The following is a 17,989-nucleotide window of genomic DNA, read 5'->3' on the forward strand; positions in this document are numbered from 1 at the left end:
GCTGGAACAACAACAACAAAACACCTGACCCCACAACAGCCAACACAAGCTGTGCACACAAACCTGCATTTTCACCAGCAGAACAACATCTGTGCCAGAAGGACTTACGACACAGAGATGAACATGTAGCAGCTGCTTCACCTTTCCTGTTAGAGGGTAGGCTGTAATAAGTTGCAGCCAACAATAACTCATAAAAACAGATCATGTTCAAAATGAGCTAGCAGTATTCCTTCAGCACAGTAACCAAAAAAAAGAGAAGAAACGGCTTGAACAATCAGCAGAATAGGGATCATGAGAATACCAAAGAGCTATTAAACACAACAGAGAAAAAACAACTGGGCTAAACACTGAATATATCTGTTATGAGGGTATTTCCACTGAGTTACTTTCATTTGACACACATCTCTAAAAATGAACTATACATACAAGTGAATGAATACAAATTCAAGTGACCAAAACTCACAGCAAGAGATAAGACACAGTGCAAAGATAGGAGACATTGCTTTTCCTATATATACCTTTAGAAAAATGGCATGTTAGGCTGCATTATCTTTTTAGATCTGAGTCTACAGCTTGGATTTTATAGCAATCCCTGGTCCCCAACCCACTGTTCCCCTCACCTTTCCCACTGGCTTCAGTCATAAATGTAACAAAGAGTAACAAAGTAATACAACTACAAACAGAACAAGAAGATAAAGAAAATTAAGTGAATCACCTCGGATATCAAAAGCTAAAGTGCAAGAACAGTAAAACTAAGAGGAAATATGCAGAATTCAGTCTTGACCAGTGAGGGAGGTAGGTGGGGGGTGTTACAAAACCTGTTTTGCAAATCTCATTTTAAAAATAGTAAATAATACAGTGCTTTTTACAGGATGTAGAAAGACAAAACTGTTACTGTAGAATGCACTTACAGCATTTTTGCTTGTTTTATTTAAGTGCCCCGTTATTTAAATGCCCCTTGGCTTAAGTCAGTGATACATTGTCTCTCTGATATCCCTTAAAACCAAAATGTGCTGAGAATTCTCAAACAGGCAAGCAGAGGAAGTATTGCATTTAATCATAACATACCTAAATCAACTCTTTAAAAATATTTGTTTTCTTACTGTTTTCTGTACATCTCCTTCTAAAATTCTGCTGTTAGTTTTAGTTTATTCTCTTGTTCTTTTTTTTCTTTCTAGAAATTTATTCTCAGAGTTGATGTCTTTAAGAAGTATGTCCCAGAGAAATATAGTCCTTCAGAGCTCAAACTTGGCAAGAAATATCAGAAAACTTCACCTTTGTCTTGAACACTGTAATAGTTGAATGTGAATGCTGTGAACATACTTTAAAAAAAGTTTCCCTAAGTGAACACTGCAAAATTAAACACAAGCCTTTTAATCAAAAATGTACTTGTTATTTCAAATAAATTATATTCAAGGCATTGAGGCCATTGCTCATACTTCTTCTTCCATTTTACCATGTAATCAATATCTTATAAAAAGAAACATGTCTATTAAAAATAAACAAAATCCATCTCTGAACTGAGGATAAGACACGTGGTATGTAACAGAAGCATTTTGCAAAAGTCTGAAAACAAGATACTTTCTCTTCCTTTAAAAGTATTTCTCATGCAAAGCTCCATCCACAAGGCACATGAATTTTAGTTCCCTATTCAAAGAGGTGTTAATTAAGAGCAGAACTGATTCCATGGCTCACAGATACACCACCATCAGCTGGTTTTCTATGACACTAACATTTTGCCCGGGTAAGTCCCAGCCCTACAAAGTCAACAAAAAGGGACCATCAGAAGTGTTGAACTAATATCCTTGCAGCCTACGTAAGCAGTAAGGGTCACAAGACACATTTGTGTCTGCTTGCCGCTCTGCGGCTTTCAAGCACAGACTTGTGAGATGAGTAGTGAACCTTTACTTTACAATTTCCCAAATTTCAGGCAACATTATAAAAAACAGAGCCCGTCTAGAATGCACTAGTACATAATACATAGAGATGATAGAATATTAAGAGCATCTTTGAACAGTCTTGGGATTACAATCTTGGAAGTAAATCAGACTAAGTACAACTAAATTAAGCTTCATGGTCCAGTCACAAACAGGATAGCAATGTTTTCAAAGAGGTACAGGAAAAGTTCTCCACCTAAGTGGAAGAGATTTCTCAGCTACTCTGTGCCTGTAAGACTTGGAACATATGAAGTACTGGACCACAACCACCAAGCTCTAGAAGAAAACTAAATACTTAACATAAAAACGCAACTGAAATAGCTAACATAAATTTAAACATACAAAAGAAAGAGAGGCAACACACAAGCACTTAAAACAATTGAAGTATTTACCTTTAAACATCCATACCAAAATGGGTCAAAGGTAGGGGAGAGAGGATTTGGAATAAAAGAGCGCAACTAAATTGAACAGCATGAGAAACTTCCATTGCAAAGGCTCACAGATGAACTTCTGGAGCAGCTCTGAAGCTCCATCCTACAGCAAAAGAAAGATTAACGACACATATGCTGAGAGTAGACCATCCACTAATGCACATTAGATAAAAGAAGAACCTCACTCAAGATGCCCTCTTTCAGGCCTGTATTCAGGTACTTACAATTAGGGATTAATTTCCCTTCAAAAGATCATCAATCTCTCAGTTGCAGATGATCTCTTCAAATCACACAGCTGGTCTCAGTGGCATTCAAGTGAACAGATGCACACATCACAGACTGCTTCAGCTCAACTGGAGCTCCTGGGTGTTCTTATGGCAGTCCAGCAGACACAAGAACTGAGCAGACACCAAGAACAGGCACCACTTTCTTGCCCCAAATACCACACAAGGGAAGAAAACCAACAGGCAAGCTGAGGGGGGAAGACCCTGAAGCTGAACCAAGACCCTCCTACATCAGAACCTGGCAGTTGAATGGACACCGGGAGCTGCATCTGCACCCAGTCACAGTCTAGCTTGACCATATGCAGAGTGAAGCATCTGAAAACCAGACGACAGGATGCAATATTCAAATACTGACAGCTGTCTTCAATTAGCTGTCTTCAATTCCCCTGCTTCAGATTAATAATTCCATGCCATTTTATACAAAGGGAAAAACCCACAACGTTCCTCGTAAAAAAACCCAAGCAAACCACAGTATTGCTAAAAAATAGAAGCTTTTCTTTTACAGGTTAAGCAAACTAATGTGAAGTTACAGGTTCCTGATTCCCCAACTATTTGAGCATCATCAATCTTAAGAAAAGTGACTCCTTTAACTGAAATACTTGTTGTACCAAGTTATAATAAAGTTTCAGCTATTTGTTTCTCAGATATTATCCACTCCAATTCCCTGCAAAACACGTCAGCATTCACAAAGCCAGCTGCAACAACAAATGGAGAACAACAGCCTTTGGTGGTACTCACCTGTGTGAGTTTTTCACACACTGTGACAGATCAAGAGGGTTAGACAAGACAAGAATAGGGATCGAGTGATGGAGATAGGATGCTACAAATGGTGCTGATTTACTGTTAATCAAGTTTGCTCAGAACACAGACTAGAGGGAATGTTCTGACCTGAGGGCTCCCTTGGTTTTGTTTTCTCTGAATGTTTCTGTACTTTTAAAATATTCGCATACTCATGACAAGCAAGCTCAACTAAACAAATGATCTAGCAAAAGCAGCAAGGACAGGACACTGTAATGCAACTCTCAAGTATTTCAGGCAATTAGTCACAGGAAAAACTCTAAAAATACAGTTTTCTCCAAGAGGCATGTATGGCAGGATGATATTCTCATCATGGAATGAAAGTATTTATACACATACACACACACACTTTTTTTAATAACCAAAAACATATTCCTAGAGAGAACTAAGTGATCAACAAATTAGCAAAATGTTCCAGAGAACAAAGTAGGATTCAGTTTGAATCACAGATACATTAATTTGTTCACAAAAAAACCCCCGAAAATGAACCAAAAAAAAAAAAAAAAATCAAAACAAAACCAAACTCCACCAAAAAAAACCCAACAACAAACCACAAAAAAACCCCAAACCAACGAAACCACTATCAGGATTATTTGGTTTTATTTTTCTATCCATGCAATTCACTCATTAAATTTGCACATTACGCTTCTTACTGCCTGTAAATAGTGCAGAACCCCCAAGTAAAAATTTGGGGTTTTTTTTAAATTTAGGAACAAATCTGCTACTCTTATTTGCTTTTATCTTCCTCCTTCTCCATTGCTACTACCCCCGTAAGCTTACTAACAGTACTAAAACCCTAATGGGATCTGTGTTTACAAGACGTTCTCATACCTCTTATTTCCTCAGCGAGAGTTATGCAACTCTATCTGATCACATAAACATTTTGCAGCAGTGAAATGACACTGAAAATTATGCCAATGAGTTGCAAATGCAGAGATATAAGACCAAATTGAAAGCAAAAAAGAATTTGGAGGAGGCCTGCATCAGTCCTAAGCCACACAATGACATTTTTATGTACAAAGCAGTTGAAAAGATGAATAAGCAACATAATTTTTTCATTAGCATTTACTGGATAAGACTGATGAGATTCATAGCCACAAACCATTAAAAATACAGATCCCAGATGGGCAGATTACAGTCCAGAGTTGGAAACTTCAAACTTAACTGACAAACTGCAGCAACTATTACTACACAAATTCCATTACAGCCATCACAACGTTTTAAGAATGGCACTTCTTTTTAACCTAATGCAAAAAGGGTCATTTTATCACAGGAGGGTGTCCAATTCACCAACAAAGTCTGTGCCACCTGCAGCAAAAGCCATAGCAAATTTCATCTGAATTCAATTTCTGAAAACTGCTTAACACTACATCACAAACAGCTCATATGTGTAAGTCTAAATATTTCACGGCTCAAATTATCTTTTGGCTGCTGGATTTTGATTTTCCTTCAAAATAAGAGAAGTGTATTATTTGGCTGATGGCATGTACGTATCTCCTGGCATAATGACTTCCTCCAAGAATAAGATAGTTTAGGAAGCTATAATTAGTTCCTTCTATAAGGCAGGCCTTAATATACATTAAAATATCAGAAAAACAACACTTGTATTTTATTTGCACACAAGCCCTGTAGAATTGCAGAATACAACTGACTGCAGATTTAGAAGGGGTGAGTGGGTGGGGGGTTTTTTCAAGTGTCAGTAGTTTTAAACCTGTTAAGGCTTGCAGTTCCCTTTCTGCACATTTCTGACAAACCCATTTCATGACGGTTTTCTACATTCACTCTCTGGATTCCTACAGAGCTAAAAAAACCCCACAACTGAAAACCAACTGACTTAACTTCGCTCTCCTGTGGAGAAATGGCATCACCACTGTGCTATCATCAATCATAGAGACTGCACCTCAAAACAGTTTTTGCTAATGAACCTGAGCACCTAACACAGAAAGAATCCCACACTCAGCACAACTCCTGCTGTTTCAATATTAGACTGAGTTTAAATTATTTTACCTTTATCTTATTATTTTTAAAGTTACATCTTTAAGCGTTCCATTGTCATGCCAACTCCTAACACTTTCATGAGACGAAAGAAGCTCTAAAAAAAGAAAGCTGGTGAGGTTTTATAACGGTAAGCGATAACTGACCAGAGAACTAAAACTCAGATGATGCACGATGTGTGTTTAATGTCCAAGATTTCTAGCACATTAAGAATTTAAAGAGGTGCACATCTGAAAACTTCTTCTGCACTCTGAAGGTCAGCTGGCTGAAGAACAGATTTCCCTTCTTCTCTTACAAGAGCTCTCTTCCTTATGTCCTTAAAGCATCATAGCTACAACATTCAGACTGTATTAGAAACCAGATCTCTACAAAGAAAACCACTTCAAAAACATCTTCAGAACGACAGTTCAAGGAAAATGTAGAAAGCTACAAGTTACATTTGCTAACAAAGAATATGTTTGATGAGGGAGGGGAAAAATCCATTATTTGGTTTCGTGACTTCAGGACAGAAACACCAGCACATTCCTCCATCACTACCTTGAAGTCCTAAGATCCTACTCACCTATGTTCTGCCTAATGGTTCAAGATCTTGTTGCACATGCGTACAACGCACGCACAGAAAACATCTGCTCTGAGAAAATGTAAGGACCTCTTCAAACACAACTCAAATCTAGATCAGAAAGGAGTTTTTTTCCATTTAACTCTATTGCTAATCCTATGCAATAACTGTGAAAATCTGCACAAGGCTGTGTTGATGAAACTGGAATATTCTGTGGCTTTTTTTTCAACTCTCACCTCCTCTAACATGACTTGAGATCCCAAAACTGTGATACCAGTATTAGTCAGGTAATGCAGCATTCAAAACTTGACAACCTCCTCTGGAAATCCAGACAAGAAAATTCTTAATTCAAACCTTTCCACTTCCTTCCCTAAAAAAAATTAATTCATTTCATAAAAAGAGCAGCCTGGGCAAGCAACCGACAGCTGTTAGAAATCCTAAAATAAACAGCAGATTTTTGTAAAGCAAGACAGACAGTGCTACAAAATACTGCATTCATGCCAGTGCTGGCCAAGGTTTCATGACAAATAGGGCAGCTTGCATTCAAAATAACTCTACAGCTGATGAAGCAGATTAGCTTCAGGCAAGTCATTTCCCCTGCACTGTTACTCCTTGCTCTCTCACCCCATGCAGAAAGCATTCTGCACAACCAGGATTGTGCACTCAGAACAGACATCAAACAGCTCCTGCCTCCTGAATGCAAGGCTCAGTATTACCAGTTATTCCCACTCCTGCCCCACACAAGCTGTTTTAAAAGCTCAGAATTCAAAATTATCTCCAGTGGCCTATGACAAAAAAAAGCAACAAAGACCAACAGGGACCAAATATTTTTCTGAATGTAGATGATGGAACACAAATAAATCAAAAGTCTGACTTTACCACAGCTGAGAATCAATCTCTATCAAGAAGCATTGATATGTTTTCAGACACAAAAGGAAGTCATACAAAACACCACGCAACTTTACTATTTCTTGTGCTGCTCTCTACCATTAGTAACCATCCTTAAGTATAACACGCGAAATTCATCTCTAACCAGTTTTTCTCGTGTGTCTAAATAAATCCCAGAACAGTATTACTTGGCCTCCAAACAAATGCACTGGCAAACACTAAAGAGCTGCACTTACTGAATGTATCAGCATGACATGAGGCCAATGTTTGGCAGGCTGATGGGAAAGTTATTGTCTGAAAGGAATAGATAAAGGATCAGGCAGGGCAGGCTCACCTCTAGAGTTAAAAAAAAAAATTAAACATCTATCAGGAACTAAAAGAAGGTATCACCTCTTAATAAATATCACCAACTGGAAACCATTAGAGGTTTAAATATTTCATAAATGCAAGTCAAAAGAAGTTAGATACCTAAATGCTTTTTAAAAAAATCTTACCTGACTCCTTTCTCTCTCCTCTGGTTCTGTAAAAATCTCCCCAAATCTAACCTCAGGTCTATGGCTTTATGGAAAGTTACACAGCTCAGTCAGCAACATCCTTCAATTCCAGGTTCTCTCACCACACATGCAGCAGAGCAGTCCCCAGCTAGCCTGAACCCCACTACCAAACACAGACTTCCAAAGGTGGCAGTACCTAGCCTGCCTTAAGCTCTCAGCCCCCAGTAATTACATTTTCTCTTACTCAAGGTAAAGCATCCATCTGATCATTTGTTAATAACCTACAGCTGAAGAAAGTCCCTCTTCTAACGAGATAAACTCCTTTCCATTTTCCTCACATTACCTGCAGGGAGAACAAAATGGGCAAAACAAAACTGGGTACAAAGGCACATATGAAGCAAGCAGGCATCTGCAGAATGTTTACAGAGGAGGGGTTAGTTACAAGCATGTCTATTATTTTCAGTGCACAAAAATAATACCAAAAGCATCCCTGGAAAACTGTGAAGCACTGATTAACTGCAGCCCATTGCACGAATTTGAATAGGCAAATGAATAATATCTCCCAAGATTTCTCCAACATCACAAGACTGAAGCAAAGTCAACCATCTTCTGAAAATGTCCACAGAACACAGTTCCTGCTCACTACTGGACAGGCAAAACTAACTCCCTGTCCTTGGGAATGATAAGCAGCTTAGCTGACCCCATGCACCATTGCTTTAAATGCAAGCAAGTATTCAATGAAACTTTTAGACATTCTGGGTCAAATACAACTACACCTTCTCTGCAAGACATGCATAAAAGGCCTAAGTTACAAATATTTTCACCTGGAGCTCTGGTAAACAAATTTACCAGCTATATTTCTTTTTCCCTCCCATCTCAGCATTCGCTGACCTAAATATGAGGTAAGAAATGGAATTACATGCAATATGCAACAGGAACTGTGAAGAGCTCAGGAGAATTACTAAATTATGCCCTATAGACTTCACAAATGAACTAGCTTCTCAGAAAAAATGGTGATTTCATTTGTACACCTACTAATTACATATTACCTGCAGGACTACCATGAAGCTTAAATGTCAAACCCTTACCAAGTATTTTTACATCAGCAATCATTCCCTAAAAGCATGGAACTTGGGCACTCAAGCCATGATCAAGCTATTTAATTAGCCTCTAACACGGATTAACAAGACTTCATGTTGGTACACTCTCCAAAGGATGAGACAGATGTGATTTTACCACATAAGAATACCAGTATAGAGATACTAAAAAGAAAATAAAAATACTAAAGAATAAGTCTCAAGAATCACAACTGGTGATACACAAAGTCAGGCAAATACGAGCATATATGGAGAACAGTAAACCTGAAACAAGACATGGACAGGTTCCATAAGGCCATAAAATACCCAATATTCACAGGTTCAGAAATTTCTCTGTACTTCAACAAAGAATCTTGTTTTGTCACACACATTGACAAGATGCCATCAAGAATGGCTCTAATGCACATAGGCATTATTTTAATGAATATCTCTAAGAAACAGTCTAGATGGTATCTTGACTACTTTTATTTTAAGGTTGACTCACTTTTTCTTTCGTTCTGACTGGGGAGACATGCTCAAAGCAGCACCTTTAGAGATCTCAAGTCTAACGAACAGAAAAGCCACAATTAACTTTTTCGAATAGTTTATCTGCAGGGGCATTGGGGGGGAGGAACAATATTAATTGCATTTTAAAATTGCATTGGTGTTTTCATGTTCAGGTGTCCATCAATGAATTATTCATGCTTACCAGTATTTCTGCATAGCAAAGAGTGATGACCATCTGCTTAAATTTTTCATCTTTGAACAGAGGAAGAAGCCAGAATCAGTGGCCCAGGTGTTCACCTGCCCACTGCTGCAATAAGTCACCACGTAAATGTCTTAATTTGGGAGAAAAAAGTACCCCTGGATGCCTCCCTGTAAAGACTCACTGCTTGCAGGCAAATTCTGGGTAATATTTCTTTTATCACGCTACCTATTTCTATTTTTGTAAAAAAAGGTGGACTTCTTTTTTTACATTGTTTTTGGTCTCTGATGTCCCTTTTGTTCATTTTCTCAACTATATTCTCCCTTCCAGCACCCAGCTTTTCTCCCACAAAGGGGCAGGATTTCTTCTGAGCACAGATATTCTTCTTCCTCACTCCATCTTATCAATTTATCCTTTCCATTTCTTTTACATGACAATTTTTATCCCAGAAAAAGAAAAAGAAGCTTGAAAGCCCTACTATATGTCTCACAATCACAAGATAAACCTAGCAGACAAAAGAAAGGCAAAAAAAGTCACTTAGACATCAAGAAGTAATACTCAGGTCGCCCTGCTTGCAGCAGCTGAATGAGAATGTTAAGATTTTGATTAAAGACACTACTCCTGCAATCTTTTCAGGTTTCCTCCTATAGAAAGAGAATGTCTTACCTTCCAATTTTTTTCCTCACACCAGCAGAGATTTAGGTAAATATAGAAAAATCAACACACAGCTTTTTCCAGCTTAAACACGTTCAGCTTCTGTCTAATTGATACTGGTAAATACTGACATCTTCATTTTTCTTAATTTTTTTTTGTTCCAGCAATCTAGAAACACTAATAGTGATTCATCACAGAAGGCATTTTTTATTAAAACCAGGTACTTTTCACAGCATCACTTTTCTCAAAATACACAATTCCAGAAGAATTTAATTAATAGGTATATTGCAACCTGAGAGAGCTCCTTTGTCTCACTCTTTTCAAAAACAGTACGTTTCCAGCTGTATGGAAGCAAATATAGATGAACTAAAAATAATCAAAACAGCAAAGTTTCCACAAATCTTGCTGATAATGCTTAAAGCACGTGAAGAAATGTGCTCAAAGACATCACTTTAAGTCCTTTCTGTTAAAAATGCTACACAACTACCCACAGCCTTGCCAGAAATAAAGAAACAAAGAAGAAAAGATGCATCAAAGAACACACAAACTATGAGAAGAATGAGAATCATCTGATTGGTAACCTTACACTTACTGCTTGAGACTACACAGCTTCAAAGGAGGCAATTTAGAAATGTGTGATATAGTATTTTGAAATTTGAATCAGTATTTCAAGTATTTTGTTCATTACACACCACTGCTCTTTAATGTTAAAAAAAATAAAATTCTAAATGTAATATTTTAGCTAGCTGACACATATGTGCTTTGAATTTTACATCTGGAGGGTTTAGAAGGATGTTACAAAACAGGAGGAGGAAGGAAAGGGCTTAATACAGATAAAGTACATTAAAATAAAGTTGAAAAAACTTATAGCTGTGACACTATTTTATATTAGTCTTTTAACTACTTTACAGTCTTACACTTAGATAGCTGATACATAAAGTTGTTGGTCTAAAAGCAATGAAATTTTAAAGACATTATTCAACTTTAAGAACTAAAGAATAAATAGGTTTTGACTTTCGTAAATGTTTCTTACTAAACAAACAAAAGCTTGCAAATCAATTATCGATAGTCTAAATAGACAAATATTTACTCCAGAAGTTCATTAAAGTATGCAAACATCTTTTGAAACGGTACATTCCTTTTTTTCCTCTGGAACAAAGTACTGTATATTACCTAGGACACAAAATATTTAAGAGGAGATGCTCTTTGCTCCCGGTTTATAACTGGCATAAGAGACACTCTTCAAATCACTGATGTCCTTTTCTGTTCCCTCAAAGGTATTGCTGGGGAAGGAAGAGAAGAGGGTTTTGTGTGTTTGTTCAAGAGACTGCAAAACAGAGATTGACTTCAGAGAGGGGAAAAAAGAGGCCTGGCCACAAGTCAACACGTGAGTTTTACTCCCACAACTCATATGCTGAATGATTTTTACTTTGGGTATATTAATACCTCTAAACAGACTTTCATAAGTTTGATCAGTTGACTTCTCATTTCTTCCTTTCCCATTATAGAAATATAGACTGTACAAAAGGTGCTATTTTTCTGCATATAGGTTATGCTATGGATTGGTTGCTGTTCCTCAAACTGAAGTGAAACTCCAAAATTGTAGACTTGCATATTAAATCACACTTAACTGGTGGGTCTTCAAACATACAGATCACTTCACTACACCATGACTAGAAGCAACACCAAACCAGAGCAAGAGGAGCACAGATTGTACAAGAGCCCACCACAATTCATGAAGCCAGGAGTACACCTCCACCTATTGAACAAGCCTCCCTGGCTTCTTGAAACTTCCCATCACTTTGTGAACTCAGCAACTCAGGGAAAAAGAATCCCTAACAGGGAGATGGGGAGATAAAGAAAGGGATAGGAAACAAAGGCAGAGCACAATTCAGAGCCTAGGATCAAATCTGAACCCTTATCCTTGCTCCCCCAGAGGTAAACATGCCATTGAAAAGAATAACCCCAGAAGCTTTAGTAAGCCTGCACTGCAAACAGAGCCTCTGTGATCTCTGGTCATTCAGCAACACGGGGATCTCCACAAGGTGAACAGAAAGAGAAAATAAACACAAAAAGAAAAATCCATGGAAGCCAGGAAGAAAGATGAGTAGAAAGATGAGACAAAAGAAAATGAAACATTTCCCCATAGAAAGGCAAGACATTAAAACAGGCAAAGAATGCGAAAGACTTTTTGGGAGGGGAAAAGAAAACTAAAGGAAAAGGCCAAAAAACCATAGGAGAGATAAAACTGGAGTGGCAAATTAAAATCTCAGTAGTAAAGAAGTATCTTTTCCTGATAGCTTCTTTATGTGGTTTCTTCAGTACTCTTTTCTGAAGAGAGGGATACACACATTCGATTATCTCAGAAAGGCACAGGAAAATGCAAATGAAGAGATCTATGAGTGAGGATCATAATCAGTTTGTCCTTCTTCCAAAAGACAGAGGTATTAATGCATTGTGAAACCACCTTTTTGTTTAGGAAAACTTACAGACAGCTTCTGAAGTCTGCATCCCAGGCCTGAAACTGTGCACTTAATCATGCCCATCAGTCTTGACAAACCACCGTCTATGAAGCTTCTCTGAACCCATGTCCCCTTTATACCTTGTATTTATTACAAGACAGTAAGTCCCTTCCTCAACCTGAAGTTTTGCTTCTGCTCCATAGCAAGTCAACATCATCACCAGCTATGGATTAGAGTACAAAACCAGGTGAAATTCATTTACTAAGGTGAGAAAATACAGAGAAACCTATCTTCTGCTAGCACCTAAGCCCTAACTTTCACGTTACTTTTACTCTTTGGAAAGCTGATCCCTGCTTATTTCACAACCATTTGTATCTTCTCATCAACATTTATATCTTTAGAATTCTGTTGCTTCTATAAAGAAACTCACTAGGGAGCCATATAACGCCTTTGCTCACCAGTTACTGTTTTAGCATTTTACTAATGAAGTTGGATATAATATAACAGATATATTTGAGCTAGAACAGATTTGTCATGTGTTGTATTAAATTAGAGAACACAACAAACAAGACATACTACACCTGTACCTCCCAGAAGTGTGAGTTTACTACATAATCTTCCCCTTAATAGCAGAGGCACAAATAAAGTAGGAAAAGAAAAAAATCAGTCATAATACACAGTAATGGCTGGTAACAAAACAGCAGCAAACTACAGTCTCCATCTCCAGCTTCACTAGGCTCAAAGAGTGGACACACTCTGGGATGATACCAGCATTCTTCTCTGAAAAGACCAAGAGTCTGAAGAGCACAGTGTTAATTTAAAAGAGACTAAATATTCCTCCTGCTGTTTTCGCAAGTTACTGTTTGAACAAGGGTTAACTTTAATTTCTTAGTTACTAGCATTCCTGAGGAAGAAGCAGTGCTCTCTATGCCATTTATTCTTTTCCTGTATAAATTAATGAAAATCAGTCACTGTCATTTTACCAGTATAGACAATGCTCAGGCTTTGATCTCTAAACTGATCATATCTTCACCTCAGGCTCTGCATATTCTCTGCCAATGATTTTCTCTATACAGCTCATACTTTTGAGACACTGTGCCCAAAACTTCACATTGTGGGTGAAAGAATTTGAAACTTTATTTGAAAGAATAAAAACTGTCTGGGGCTGAATAATAAGAATATTTTCTAAGAGGGCACTACCTGCATCAATTCTTAGTCAGGTCTGACGGGGTTTTGCAATACAGTATACAATAGTTCAAGCTTACAGTAAAGGAAAGAAAAAAAGTCAAGTTTGCCCACTAGCTGCCTACTGAAAACAGATTCAACACAACTCATCAGCACACTTCCAACCAAATCCACTGTGAATGAATAAATATAAAATGAATACATATATTGTGAAAGCATTACTTAACAATCCTACAGTATTAATGGCAGCTTCTTATGTGTTTGGTAAATATTTATGCTTCAGAAGCTGCGAAACAAAGAACTAAGGGTGGGAAAGAGCTTAGCAGCTTTCAGGAAGAAACAAAGCCACAGTGGGTTTGAAGAGATAATGAGTGTACTTTAACATTTATTCTTTAAAATTCTATCACAAAAATACTTATGTGAAGATAACAGATAATAAAACGTTTGCAGAGAGACTACACTTACTCCAATTACCAATGAAAAACACAACTGCTTTAAAAAACGAGAAGGGCATGAGAGGATCATAATGGTTCCTGGGAAAAAAAAGACTGCCCAGAAAAGCAGAGAAAAGGCAAGTGGGTGCATTCGTTAGTAGATGGGTAACAAAGTGGTGGACTGTAATGTGATATGTAAGAAAAAGAGTTGGAGTTATAAACCAACTCTAAGAACCAGATAGCTCTGAACACACTGCAAGGACACTGTATTTCAAAACATCCATTCACCTTAACTTCAGAGCAGAATCCTCTGCTTGAGCACTGAAAGCCTCTAATCAATGATGTATACAGGTAATGAATGGCCAAATACCAGTTAGAAGCATTACACCACTCAAAATTAAAAACACAAGGGGTAAAGCAAGCAATCAAGGCAGTCTAACAAGAGAACAAGGCATTCCTAAAACAAACATTCCAAATCATGACAGGACTCCCGGTACTCCCAAAACTGACATGTTTCCTCCAGGATTTCAGTGCAGGTGACTCAGTGGAGATGGGAGAGCAGTTTCAAAATCTAAGGGCATCTATGAAGTGGACACAATGCATTCCTTCTTCACATTAACAATTCTATGTTTAAGGAGAAAATTCCTTTCTAGAGTGTAATATAGGAAGACTATAAGAAGACTTTACCACAACAGAAATTAAATGAGAGAAAAAAAATAGCAATTACAATTCTATTTTTCTGATGTAGCTACTCAAGATACCTGGTTTTATAAAGAAATCAGTTCCAATGATTATATTAGAGAAACTCAAACATTTCTCTCCCTCTTCCATCATTTTTTTAGCAAACCAATGGGGTGGTTCACAAACAAGTGAATAACTCATCTTTTTGGCAATCCTCTGCAGTGAATACTCTGTGTATTTGCAACAAGCTGTCCCAAGCCTTATTGTTAAATTTCCAGTAAGCATGACAGTAATATTAAAAATACCCAAGAAGAAAATAAAAACTTGCAAAAAGTAAGAAAGCCGTAACTGGTGTGTGTGCAGGTTGTTTGTTTGTTTAAGAGCCAGAGAACAGCACTTCCATCAGTCTCAGGGGGATTCTCTTTGAACCAACTAATGAAGAACTAGACACTTAGAAGGCCAAATTGAAAACAATTGAAAAAGTTAGAAATTCTTTCTATTACATAACTTGTCTGGCTAATTCCACACCAAAACACAGGCTGAGCTCCAAACTGAAGGAAAAGACTAACAGAATATAGTACCTCTTGTTTTCTCTTAGCACTTAACAGAAGAACCTAGTGTCTAACCTCATTTTTTGTTTGCACAGGTAACAGGACACAACAAAATGGCAAACTGTGGGAATAAAAACACACAGCTCAATTTTGAATTACCACATTTGAAATTACTCACTACAAGCTACCACCTCAGGACCCAGCAAGTTCTGAATACAAACTGTGTTTTCTGACTTAAAAACACTGTCAAGAAGAGGTATTAAAAATAATAAAATTGGTACAGGAGTTCTGAAATCCAAGGAGATTTGAGACAATGACAGATCTCAATCAGACCAGACTTACTGGCAACACACTGTGTACAGTAAAGTACCTGCAAGTGTTCCATAATGGTAGTATCATATGATTTCATAGTGTGAATAAATAATTATTTAGGCCACAAATCCACATTCACATTCTTCTCAAAATAACTCTGACCAGAGCCTGGGAATTTCCAGCAAGGGCCTTAAAGGAGGCAACAGTATCCTTTCAAAATGTCCCTCCTGTTTTAAGTAAGACTCTCATACAAAGGAATGAGGTGTCTCTACAAATAAAGCCTGAAATATATGAACCAAGGCCAAGCAATAAAAGCCTTGCCTATGCAAGTCTGCAGAACCCAGAACAGCATCTCACTATGGCGTAAATAATTACAATTATCACAAAAATGTTAGCTATTGTTGTGATATGTTAGCTCTGTTTTACACATCAGAAAAGAGCCTGAAGATTGCAAATACACACAATCTACTGAAGTAGCTTTTCCTTTTAATGCAACAAGTGGATGACAGCAGAGAGAGCAACTGCTGCTTGATTTAATTCGGTCAGGAGAGCTCAAGGAACTAGGTCAAGACCCAGAAGAACATGCACTCATACACTGAACCAGTGGAGAAAAGTTGGCTAAAAGCATCTCAAAATTGAAAAAAATAATCACCTCTGCAAACATCAGTCTGACTTGCAGAGCCATACAAACCAATCCCATACACCTCTGCCGAACTAGAGATGTCTTTATTTCCACACCAGTATGTAAACAAAATACTACATATATATATATATGTATCTGTGTATATACGCTTTGCCCTATGCACAATGCTTACTTCTACATTTCAGGATTCACAGCTTTTAAAAATGCCAACACAGTTCCCCTTCTTTACAGTAGCAGAATTTAAAACTTCATCTGCTCTGGAAAGCCTATGGTTAATGCAAAGTGTACTTTCTGGTACTAAACCAGTGAAAACTGAACACTTGTCCATAGCACAACATGGCCAGATTCCAACTCAATTCAATATAAATTGCATTCTCCGATCATGTAAGGCCAATATTCAGAAGAAAATAAAGTTTTGCAGTTCCAGGTAGGGAGATATCAATGAGGCAGGTGATGGTTACAAAGATCAGCAATAACAGGAAAAGTACTGACACTGGTCTGAAGAAACAGGTGATAAAAGGAAAAGTAGAAAGAGCTTGTGTAATTTCTGTTAACTATGTATCTGGCTCTGCTTAGTGCAAACATCACCTGAATTCCAGGTTCACAATGCAGTAGAATATCAAGTTTTGTTAAAAAGAAAAAAAAAAAAAAATCAAGCAAAGAGCTAATAAGTATATGTTAATCACAAATAGAAATTACTATCAGCAGAAAGGAAATAAAACAACTCTTGAAGCAGGCACACTGTTGTTGGCCGACTTCTTTGTGACAGTGTTAAGGCCCTCTTGCTACACTATTCCAAAAGAAAGAGCTAATTTAAAAGAAAAACGAAAAATGCCAAGAATCAGACAAGGAAAATGGACTGTTCTATACAATGACGGCTTACATGGCTTTACACGAGTAGCTTTATAGAAGTTACAAAAACCTCTATGAAATCTTAGTGTACTTCGATCACAGCATGTGGGGAACCTATACAGTTATTCCCAGCCAAGTCTGCAGTTTGTTTATAGAAAACGGTTTTCAGATTTCCAAGAGCAATCCCACAAAATCTACTCAGAAGAGCAGCACCACAATACCACGAGTGCATGCAGATGAAAACTCACCTGAAAGACAGCTCTGTCTTAAGAACGCCAGTGAACTTACAGTTTCAATCTTTGGTCAAACATTATCCCGACAATGAATTCTACATAGGAATTCTCTCTGCTGCTCTGACTTTCCCTCTGCAGACCTCCTCACCTACCATCCCCCTTGCCCCACAACTTCCACGAATCCAAAGAGCATCCCAACGAAACCGGGTGACCTCACCTTTCATTTTGACAGTGGGGGAATTGGGTCCAGCCGATTGCTTCCTCCATCCTCTCCAGTTCTGGCAAAGGCTCTCTGCCTCCGAGATGAAGGAACAAAGAGAGTCTTCTTCAAAGCGATCGGAGTCTTCAAATGAAAACCTCTCCCCGTCCTCCCACTCTGCGAACATGAGTTCCATCACATCCGACAGGCGACGTGGGGGAAAAGAAGAAAGACAGGAACAGCACTGCTCACTTTTAACAGGCGAATGGACTTGAGGGCTCTTGCAATACTTAAAATCTCGGGTTTGATTTGATCCCCATACTACAGTACCAGGAAAAAACAAAGTCAGCGCTGCCTGAGGTGGGAGAAGCAGGAAATAACTAAGGGGCAGCTCGTAAAAATTCCATGGGGGGAAAAAAAAAGTTCTTTAAAAAGTTAAAAAATGCTTATGTCCACAGAATGTACTTGAGGCGGAGGGGGCCGGTTAGTCCATGAGAGCTGCCTCCAGGCGGGACAGGTGCCTGCCGGGCACACGGAGGGTCCGAAGGCTCCCGGCACTGCAGGACGAGGGAAGGGGCCGGCTTCCTCCACCGGGGCTCCCGCGGGGGGACCGCC

The 17,989-nt window shown here is 38.2% G+C and overlaps 1 protein-coding gene across 3 annotated transcripts in view; it reads right to left on the reverse strand.

Annotated features, from left to right (window-relative positions):
- Window positions 1-17,989, reverse strand: part of ZSWIM8 (zinc finger SWIM-type containing 8) — a 58,770-nt gene extending 40,781 nt beyond the window's left edge. For all 3 annotated transcript variants that reach the window (XM_008643706.2, XM_017725884.1, XM_017725883.1), the window contains exon 1: window positions 17,393-17,989. In XM_008643706.2, the coding sequence (XP_008641928.1) occupies window positions 17,393-17,570 (178 nt within the window). In that variant the 5' untranslated portion in view covers window positions 17,571-17,989. The remainder of the gene's footprint in view (window positions 1-17,392) is intronic.

Source organism: Corvus brachyrhynchos, unplaced genomic scaffold (assembly GCF_000691975.1).
Source record: "Corvus brachyrhynchos isolate BGI_N302 unplaced genomic scaffold, ASM69197v1 scaffold61, whole genome shotgun sequence".
In the NCBI taxonomy this organism is placed as follows: Eukaryota; Metazoa; Chordata; class Aves; order Passeriformes; family Corvidae; genus Corvus; species Corvus brachyrhynchos.